The sequence below is a fragment of the Podarcis vaucheri genome (genome assembly GCF_965113315.1).
Source record: "Podarcis vaucheri genome assembly, chromosome: 5".
Taxonomy (NCBI): domain Eukaryota; kingdom Metazoa; phylum Chordata; class Lepidosauria; order Squamata; family Lacertidae; genus Podarcis; species Podarcis vaucheri.
This window is the reverse complement of record NC_138763.1, coordinates 89404458-89415407: the sequence shown is the minus strand read 5'-3', so window position 1 is coordinate 89415407 and position 10950 is coordinate 89404458. Positions and strand designations below refer to the sequence as shown.

At 48.3% G+C, this 10950-nt stretch overlaps 1 protein-coding gene across 2 annotated transcripts in view; it reads right to left on the bottom strand.

The window, feature by feature from the left end:
- Positions 1–3284: 3284 nt before the first annotated feature.
- Positions 3285–10950, bottom strand: part of SYNPO2L (synaptopodin 2 like) — a 45327-nt gene continuing 37661 nt past the window's right edge. For both annotated transcript variants that reach the window (XM_082223570.1, XM_082223569.1), the window contains one exon: positions 3285–9866. In XM_082223570.1, coding sequence (XP_082079696.1) covers positions 7528–9866 — 2339 coding nt within the window. In that variant the 3' untranslated portion in view covers positions 3285–7527. The remainder of the gene's footprint in view (positions 9867–10950) is intronic.

The window sequence follows — 10950 nt, the reverse complement described above, 5'->3', positions numbered from 1 at the left end:
GACCTTCTGATCGGCAAGCCCTAGGCTCTGTGGTTTAGACCACAGCGCCACCCGCATCCCTGTAGTAGAATTGCCTGAATACCGAATGCTTCTGGTTTAAATGTGTGCTTTGTAGTGTATGTCATTTATCCCAATCCAATCATTGTAAGCTGCCTCAACAAGTCCTTAAATTTCACAACAGAGTCCTAATAGCTCTTCTGCTGTTTGCAGCCAGGTGCTAAACTTTAGCACAATGGAATACCGAAGCAGAAACTGGAACATTTTGAGAAGGGCAAGATGACTTTAGAGTGGTCACTGTACTGAGCTGAAGTAAGGCAGATGCTCTGTTTTCTGGAGCTGGTTCTCGGCTTGGAGGGTTGGTTCCCTTTCGTCCCATTTTTGGAAGGTGCTCTCTTATGAAGTACTTATGTGAAGTACTTTTGATTTTTGTCTTTAAAACAGAATGCGGAGCTTTGGTTCATGTGCTTTGCTTCAAAAGCACACAACAAACCCTCCTCTTCCTCTTTGTGATTACACTTGTCTTCTCATATTATTCATATTCTAAAAGGTAAGCGCCGTTTCCGTGCGCTCTGGCTTTCGTCAGGGTTTTCCGTGCACCAGAAGCGGTTTAGTCATCCTGGCCACATGACCCAGAAAGCTGTCTGTGGACAAATGCCAGCTCCCTCGGCCCGAAAGGGAGATGAGCGGCGCAACCCCAGTCGCCTTTGACTGGACTTAACCGTCCAAGGGTCCTTTACCTTTTACCTTTATTCATATTTTAACCTAAGTAATTGACACCCCCCATTTTTTCTTTCTGTTTATCTTCTTTGTTTCAGTATACCTGAAGGAGCATCTCCACCTCCACCGTTCTGCCCGGACACTGAAGTCCAGCACCGAGGGCCTTCTGGTGGTTCCCTTGCTGCGAGAAGCCAAGTTACAGGGAACCAGGCAGAGGGCCTTCTCGGTAGTGGCGCCCTCCCTGTGGAACACCCTCCCACCAGATGCCAAAGAGAAAAATAACTACCAAACTTTTAAAAGACATCTGAAGGCACCCCTGTTTAGGGAAGCTTTTAATGTTTAATAGGTTATTGTGTTTTAGTGTTTTGTTGAAAACCGCCCAGAGTGGCTGGGGAAACCCAGCCAGATGGGCAGGGTATAAATAAATTATTATTATTATTATTATTATTATTATTATTATTATTATTATTATTATTATTTAGTATTATAGATTGAATATTGTGGGCTAGGGTTAGATTCACCCTTTTATTCTGTTGTTGGATGAACTGGTTTAGAAAATTATGCTCTGTTGTATTTCTATTCTGTGTATTTGGTTTTAAACCACTGATGATTTTGTTGCATCTGACGTAGGGAATGCAAAACCTCTAGGCTTTTACAAACCCAGCTATGTGGCCACATGCACAACACACATGTAAAGCACATGACTTCCCCCCAAATAATCCTGGGAACTGAAGTCTGTGAAGGGTGTAGGAATTTGTGGCTCTGTGGGGAGCAAACTAGTTCCCAGGATTCTTTGAGGGGAGCCATGTGCATTAAATATATGGTGTTGATGATGTGACCATATTTTCCTACCACTAAATGCAAAATCATACCTCTAAATGAGACCTCATACATGATGCTTCCATGCTGAGTTGTTATATTTCTGTTTTCCGCAGACCTTTGCTTTTCTTGTAGTTCAGTGGTGTGACGCATCTCACCCTTGCAGAGAGCCTAAGGCAGCAGCAAACAGCAAGCCCTTACTAGTTGTAACCTGCACAAGCAACAAAAGGTTAGCATCATTAGACCACAGCTGCCTGCTGGGCGAAGTGGAAGAATTGTGACGCGGCCTGTGATCCTAACAGCGCAGGTGGAGCAAAACAGATTTTTTTTGCAAGCCATCCGTTTGCAGAGCCAAGAACGTGCGATCGGTTTGCAACCCTGCAAATATGTGGCACAGAGTAATTGCCAGATGTGATTCTCTGTGAAGTCCAAAGGGCAAAAGATTAAGTGGAGAGGATTTGTAAGTCTGCCATAAGATTTTAAATCCTCCCAACTTATCACTACAGCAGGTGAATGCAGAACCCTGCTAAGCTATGGAAGCACAAGACCACCATCTAGTGGCCATGTGTGCCTGCCTTATATCCTCTTTGTAAAGGAGGAAGGAATTAGAATCTGGTCACATCCACACCATACATTCAAAGCACATGATTTCTCCCAAAGAATCATGGGGACTTTAGTTTGTTGAGGGTGCTGGGAATTATAGCTTTGTGGGGATAAACTACAATTCCCAGGATTCTTTGGGGAAAGCCATGAATTGTGTGGATTTGACCTTCCAGTGAAGACATTTGCAAGATGCACAGTGGGCCTAATACATGATAGCAGAAAAGGCACATATTTGCACTGGTTTTTAAGAACCTGCTATACTGTAAACAACTTGCAGAAGGGACCTTGTTTAGGAGCACAATGGAGGTGACTGTAAGAGCTTTTCCTCATTCCCTGCCTTATAACTCACGCTGAAACCACAAACGGCAGCCTCAAAAGGGCATAGACCACTGAGAACTCTCCAGGGGGAGATTTGGGGATTTGAGAGGCATTCATCATTTCCTCTGATTGTGAGGGAAGAAGATAGAAGAGTCTTAATGGGTTTAGAGGAACAGAGAGCCACTTTTTCAAGGGGGAAGGGGCAAATGGTGCTGGAGAATCCCACAACTTTCACAGATGAGAGCAAGGATGTAGAGTATGGAATCCTGATTTTTTTCTTGGCTGTTAGGGAGTTTCAGGTTTGGTTCTGACTCTCCAGTGTTTTCTGTGTATTTGTTTCCCACTGAATCTGTTTGCCACTAACAGGATATGTACCAGGAGAAAGGGCTGGATTGCAGGAGTGTGGGAAATATAAGGCAGTCAAGATGTGAGGAGGAGGAGCAACACATTTCTCAGAATCCAACAGGTGAGAGGTTGAAGTCCTTCATTAGAGTTCCCTCCCCATCTCAGGATACACTATGTTTCATTCACTTGCCTTGAAGATTTTGCATCACACGGATATACTGAACTGTGGCTGTCCAGTCATTGGTGGACTAAAATGCTCATCATCCCTGACCAGCGGTTCCTTATGCCTGATAAAGCAGCTTATTACATGAGCAGCATCAATGCTACTTAAATGCCGCCTTCTCTCATTATCTTAGACCAGCAGTTTAGTGCAATGCAGAGTCACTTTGACTGAATGTAACAGCATTGGTTCAAGTGTGAAGATGTTTTGGGATCACACTGTGAAAGAAACTGAAAATGAAAGAGGCAAATGAAGGCAACAGTTAAAGTGCGTATCAGAAATTTATTCCTCAGCACAAGCAGTTGTAAAGTGACTTTTAACTTCAAAAATAAAATGAAATAAAAATATTTCCAAAAGAACAGAACAAAGTTTTCTTACTGCTTGAGATGTACAGCCCTGTGTATTTCAGGATGTTGCTGGCAGGTTCGTTTCTTGGATGTGAAATTTGAACACCCTCCCGAAGAAGCAAGAGAGATGCCAGTCTAAATAGCAAACAATGACAAGGTATCTGACAAAGGGTAATGTGAAAATTTCACTGATGTGATTTCCAGCTGGGTTGTGTGTGACCGTGAAAATGACAGAGGCCTCATCAAGAGCTCCTCCAAATGCCTTGCTCCCAACTCTTGTTCTGTATTCTAGCTCCTGGTATTGCTTCCTAAGCTGTTCTGAATTCTAGCTCCTGGTTTCACTTCCTAAGCTGTAAGATAGGACTTGGAACCTTTCTAGAGCATAGGGGCTGTCATGCAGAACAGAGCCTCCGGATCCCTTCCTCTAGGGCGCTCTCTTCTCATGCTTCATGCAAAGAGGCTGCCTCCCTCCACCATTTCACATCTCTTCTTAAACTATGAAAACCTGTGTCAGGAAGAAGGAATGGGAAGAGCCTATCTTCTTCATTCTCATGGTGCCCAGCACCCGTTTTCAAAGGTAAGCCTATCACTACCCTAATCCATACTTCCTGCCTGTACTAAGCCTTTCCAGGAGGGCTCTTGGTGAAAGGGCACCAAGAGAGCTTTTTCGCCTTTGGTTGCTGCAGAGCAAGCCAGGCCAGGGAGGATCTGCTATCATCACTACAGTGCTTCTCGCAGACAGTCAAGCAGCTGTAAAACACACAGGAGGCTCAAAAGAGTCAGAAACTGGCAATCTGCATTTCACAGCACAGCAACTTCGAGAAGTATGTCCCAGTGATCAACCCTACCTCCCCAGGCCCGACTTTGCTAGGTCTCAACACTCAAACTTGGCTGCATAAGGTCAGCAGGACTACACGGAGGCTGAGGCCTCCCAAACTTATTTGACCTTGGGCCTAAGTACATATCTGGATGTGGAAATCGCACATTACAAACCACCCTTGTGCTCCATCTGTCTCCCTCTTGAATGACAGGTTTGCATTCTTCAGACTTCGTATTCTTCAGACAATGTTAACCAGTATTTCAGATCTACTCTTCCTTGAACCTATCCACCCTCTTGCACTTGGAGCCCCACCTCAACCACCATCGCCTGCTGAAAGGATAACTTCTTGCAACAGAGAGCTGAATTCAGGCCTGTGTTCTTCAATATTGCGTCTCAAGATGATGTTGTTCTACAACACCCATCATCTCTTACAGTTGGCTAAGGTGGCTGGGAATGGTGGGAGTTTGTAGTCCAACAATATCTAGACTCCATCTACAATAAGACAAGAGTGCATCAAACGGTTACGGTAACAGGCAGTGACAGGGGTTTGGCTCTTTGCGATCACCTGACTCACAGGATCAGGAGCATTCTCATATATACAGTATATATGTATTTTTGTGTGTGTATCTTCTCCAACCAGCAGGGAGTAAGGAACTGGCATCTCAGCTGCTTTTTGAGCCTCATGATAACTGGCCAAAACATATATGTGATGCATTGATTTCAAATGGCAGACATGCTTTTTACTCCATGCTACAAGCCTTATTCAGCCGCTCCGTCTCCTCATGTGCAAACACATAGGGCTCTAAATCACATGGGGAGCCTCTCCACTTCAGAACTTCACCCCCCAAACTCACTCATGTGCAGCAATGATGCACCACAGGAGGTCGTGGACCTAGTCAATTCACCCTCACTCAGTGTTATTTTTCTAGAAAAAGAGGTGCCAGAACTCACCTCCCTTGTTCTCTTATAATGAGCATGGCACCCATCTGAGAGGTGCCGGAACGGAGTTTCAGTGAGCTGGGAAAAAAGCCCTGCCCTCACTTCTCTCTGAGTAGAGACTGAATGCCCCAAGAGTACAAACAGTTAATTAGGCCCCTGTTTCTGCAGGAACAGTGGCCTGCCCTTGTACTTCGGTGTTTTACCTGGGCCTCCATACAAATAATACATTGTGAACTGGCCAGGACTGTGGCCAAGATAAGCCAGGCAAGGTCAAGTTTGTGTGGGAATCAGGTATACACTGTGCAGCATTTTGTTAAAACGGATCTCCCCACCATCATATTAAATATTTGGGGGAAAGGGGCTGGACTTGCTTCATACCTTACATAGTTATTTTCTCATGCAAATGGGTAAAGAGGCCGAACTCAGAAGCTTCAAGTTGTGTTGACAGAAATTAAAGGCATTACATTGATTAACACCATCTCTCCTCCCCCCCCCCCCGCCACTTTCTTGGTTTTAGTATGGCCACCGCCTGCTTCTGAGGATGCAAAAAACACCCCAAGCACATCCAGGGCAGTTCTTTCAGCAAGCTGCCTGTTCTATCCCTTTCTGGCTTTGAGTAGATATACGACTCCTAGCCATCCCTTTCCCCCCTGCTAGCTTTCATTGACCTGGGAGAGTCTACAAAAACTGGCCCTGGACTTGCATTTCCAGTTGCTAGCTTGTCAGACATTGGACCAAGCATCTGAGGTACAGGAACGCCTTAAAACTCTGTCCTGTGGACTCTGAAAACCACTCCCACACTTGCTCACATATTCCTCCCTCCCACTTACAGTGTCCTATTCTAGCAAGAGATTAATGTCAAACCTTGCACTCCAAAATTCCACACTTGGTCTTCCTTTCATTTTTCTGAAAGGGTTCTCCTTCTCTGGTGCTTCGACACACAACATTGTCCGGTTTCTGACCAACGCAAATTGGCTACTAAGCAGAGAGAGATGGAGAGAAGATCTTCCCTGCATTTTCACACACCTTCACCCCACTACTGCCATAAATAAGTAGTCATTTGACTGCCTTGCTGCCTCTGTGCCTCTTCCACCTTGAATTCTCATCTCATGCTGCTTTTCAGCCCTTGCAGTCCTGCACAGCCTCTCGTTCAGCTGTTCAGAAGAGGACCAGGAAACTTTGAGGAATTTATGTCTCCTGTCTCATTTAATTACGTAGCAAATGGCACACACATCTGTGTCAACCAGTTGCTTTCAAACTTTCTATCTGACTTATCTGTTGAAGAAGCAGATGATTCTGGGGCACAGTCTTGGAGCATTTCAAGAGAGAACAGCATGTTACAAGGCAAATGCCATGCCTGGCAGTCGCCGTATTTGCTTCGTACTGCTAATGTGGAGACAGAGACATAACACAGGGATACTGAGGAAATGCCTGCCAAGCCTTTCCTGTAAATGCAAAAGAGAAAGTGATTTTCTGTTGTGGGATCTTCAGATGAATGGCCGTATACAAATTTAAGAAATAATAACAACAATTTGCATTTCCTTGGAAAACTTCCTTGCTGTGCTACAGTATTGCTCTCAGTTAAGGCAGGGCAAAGACTGGGTATCTTACACCTAGCATGAGCGGAAACTTGCAATACATCACTGGCTGCCTCCCCAAGGAACTCACAACAAGCTTCCAAGACAATCCTGTTTGGAAGAGAGTGATGAAAACTTTGAATTTGTGGGCTTTAGCAGGCAGGTGGTGAGAGACAATTAGGAGGGTCCATCCATGCCTCTGCGACTGCTTCTTTTCCACCTTACCACCACGCTCACGCTACACGGGGCTTCCGGATGATGAGGCGAGGAGCTGTTCTCAGAGATAAAAATGCACTTGTTTACAGATGCACAGCACTGCTTTTCCTAGGGCGGCTATGAATCTTGCCGCTACGTGAATGGCAAACCCTTCTATCGTTGCTACTTTTCTCCTGCTCCGGCCACACACAGTTAAATCCCTTGGAAACGTTGCAACTCCAAAAAGTGGATAGTTCAGTGATTCGGAAAAGGAAGCTGCTTGCCTCCCATTTGGCTTCACTGTCCTAATTTACAGGAACTCTACTTAAACAGAAAAGGGAGGGGAGGAGCGGAAGGTAACTATTCTGTTCAAACGCCTGCCTTGTGTGTGTGGGCCATCTCAACACATTACTACACGGCAGCAAACCTGGGTTTGCCACAAAGTGGGAACTCAGCAGTGAGCTGCAGCCAATCGTAGCTCTCTGGTGGGTGCACTTTTAGGATAAACTGCTGCATTTACACTTTAAATTTGGAGATGTACGCCCCCCCAACCCTTAGGTGTACACCTAAAAAACCACAACGTGTGAAGAAGCCCACTGATGGGGATGGGGAAGCGCTATTTCTCTTTCACTGGTGACCAGAACCTGGTCTCCAGATGTGTGCCTGCATCCCAGTTTGCGCAGCTGAGAACCTGGGTCTCGCTACCTGGAAACTGGAGGATGAGGAGGGTCGGCTTGGGGAAGGCCCCCTGCCTGGCTGGCTGAGGTCAGGGGAGCTTAGATACTGTGGGGGAGCCACCTGGAAGGGCCCTGGGGAAGCGGGGGCAGAGATGGAGGTCATTTCTGTCCTCCACACAGGCTCATCCAACGTGGTGGCAGAGCGGGGGGCCAGCACTGTAGGGGCCAGGCTGCTGGAAGCCGGCGCTGGAGCAGGTGTGGAGAAGCGGCGGATCTCATAGGTCCGGGCTTTTTTCACGGGCACTTGCTTGGCCGGGGTGAAAGACAGGCTGGACTGCTGGGCTGCTTGGCTTGCGGAGGAGGCCTGGACGTCAGAGCCTGGCACATCCCCGAAGCAGAACATGGCGGACTTCAGCTGGTACGGCTGGTGCCGCATGAAGTCGATGGCCTTGATCCCCGATTTCTGGCTGGGCCCCTTTTTCACTTTGCTCTCTGCCTTGCTGGCCTGCGACCTGCTGGCTGCCAGGGGATAAAACGGAGAGAGCAGTGGGTTGTAACCGATGGGGGGTGGGGCACGGATGTTGGGGGAGTACTTCCAGGAGGAAGGCAGGGAAGGGGTCGGGGATGGGGTTCTGGCCTTTGGGGCCGGCGTGAGAGCAGACTCCACGACAAACTTGTCCATGCGGCTCTGTCGCTTGGCAAAGAGCTCTGCCCCTTTCCCCTTCAAATGGGATATGTCGTTGGCAGAGGAGGAGCCGTTCACCAGTCCGCCAGAGGCCTTTGACTGCTGGGGCTTAGGAGCTACTGGGGGCGGGGTCTTGAATTTCCGGCCTGAGGCTTGCATGAAGTTGCAGGCTTCGGCCCCCAGGCTGAGGAAGTCCTCCTCGGGCCCAGACTCAAAGCCTGCCCCGTGGTGGTCTCCTTTGGGTTTTTCGTCTAGGTTCTGCACTAGAGACAGCAACTCGGGGTTGGGGGAATTCTTCTTCTTCTCCTCCGCAGTCTTGAACATGGGCTTTTTGCTGCTCCGCCGGCGAGCTTCCTGCAAGATACCCGTTCTGGGAGCCGGAACTGCCACTCTCTGTTCCCTGGAGGCAAAGGGCTCAGAAGCAGGCCGTGAGATGGCTGGCGCTACAGCAGCGAAGGGCTGGGAGAGGGGCTGCTGTTGGGCTGGGCTGATGTACAAAGTTGAAGAAGCCGTTTCTTGGCCTTGAGAAGGCAGCAACGGCGGGGGTGTAGCAGCGACAGCCTCTGCAGCTGGCTTAGAAGGTGCCGATAGGTATATGGAAGCTGTGGAGGTTCGGGCTGTGTTGGAAGGTGGCTTGGCCTCCGCAGAATTTCCAGCCCCTGAGAGCTGCACCAACGATGGAGGTGTTGGGATATACAGAGACACAGAGGCACTTGCTGGGCCACTAGGCTGTACTGCCATGGGAGCGGCAGGAAGCTGAGTGGTCCCGGGAGTGAAAGAGGAGAAAGGAGGCGCCGCTGTTCTCTGTCCACCAAAACTCTCACTGCTTTTCCTTGGCGCAGATGGTCTGAACACGACAGAGGAAGTCATAGGACGTTGCCCAGGAAAACCGGGAGTGAAAGGTCGGGCGGATCTGTTGAAGATGCTGGTGGCACTTGGCGAGTTCGGGGAGCCCACGCCTCTTCCTCCTCCGAAGATGCCTGATGGAGACTGGAGCTGAGCAGGGCTGGGTGACGGCAGCTGGCTAGAGACCTGTACAGCTTCTAAGTGGACACTCAGAGGGGCCCTTTCTGCCTTCTGTGGAGTGGGGGCTTCATTGTGTAATACGTTATGCACTTGAAGGACAGGTGGAGGTGGGGGCTGTTCTTCTGGCTCATGAGTAGGGACTCTCTCCACAGTATGTTCACCAGCCTTCTGCCTCTGCTGCTCAAACAACTGCGCCCCCCTGCCTGATACCCCGCTGAGGCCTTGTTGAGCCTGGTCCTGCTCGTGGGCAGGAGGCCCCTTGGGCTTCTCAATGTCAAGGTAAGTATTGTCCCAGTCCGAGTGGTTTGTTAGGCTCCGAGCGTCAGAGAAGCCTTCCTCGTCAAACTCGGATTCGCTGGTTGGGAAGACGCCGTCCTCTTCGTCATAGCAGCGGTCTTCATCAACGCTTCCGAAGCTGACCAGGGTGTACTTCTTTGCCCTCTGGCGGCGCTTTTTGAACATCAGGACACCCTTGGAATGGGGGTTGGGCGCATCTGTCAGCAGGGATGCAATGGTTCGGCATTTGGTTTTGGCTTCTTTCACATTCTTTTCCTGCATACTCTCACTGCGATGAAGCTCTGCAAGGAACAGGGACAAAAAGAGAGGCACAGTCAGGATACTGCGGGGAATCTGGCTGGAAAGCCAAGCCTGCCTTATGTTCCTATGTGTAAAATACAGTACTTATTCACACTGTGCGTCGTAAACTATGGAACTCTCTCCCGTAGGAGGCAGTGGTGTCTACCAACCTGGATGGCTTTAGAAGAGGATTAGACAAATTTGTAGAGAAGGTTATCAGCAGCTACTACCATGATGGTTGTGCTTTGCCTCCGCAGCCGGAGACCGTATCCTTTTGAATATCAGTTGCTGGAAACCGCAGGAGGGGAAAGTGCTCTTATACAGTGGTGCCTCGCAAGACGAAAATAATCCGTTCTGTGATTCTCTTCGTCTAGCGGTTTTTTCGTCTTGCGAAGCAAGCCCATTGACAGATTAGCGGATTAGCGCTATTAGCGGCTTTTAGGATCAGCTGATAAGCGGCTTAGCGGCTTAGAAAAAGGGGGGGAAGGGAAAAAACAGCAGGAACTCGCAAGACATTTTCGTCTTGCGAAGCAAGCCCATAGGAGATTCGTTTTGCGAAGCACCTCCAAAGCGGAAAACTCTTTCATCTAGCGAGTTTTCCGTCTTGCGAGGCATTCATCTTGCGGGGCACCACTGTACTGTGCCAGGCATTCAGGTAATGTGGGGATATCAGAGCTGGCTGGATAGGGGAAAATAAAAAAACTTCTGACATTGGCTCTTCCAGTTTGGATCTGAGGTTTGGACAAAAGTCAAGGTAACAATTTCCCACTGCCTGTGGTAGTCCAAGACAGGTTTCATAGGACTGAGGCTGGGTCTACACATGCAGAGTTGAGTAGGGTGTACCATGTCAGGCTCCAGGTGGGCGACTTTTGAGATGATCCCCCACAAATAGCTTCCAGGAAGAGGAAACACCTCCTCCCCTGGCAGACCAAAGTGGAAGGTTCCTTCCAACTCTACAATTCTATTATTCTTCAAGTAGTCCCCTTCCTGTGCTGTGTTAGTTTTCTATTAGAATGTAAACCACTTTGAGTCTTCCCCCCCCTACAATCAAGCTATATGTATAAATAAATAAATAAATAAATAAAT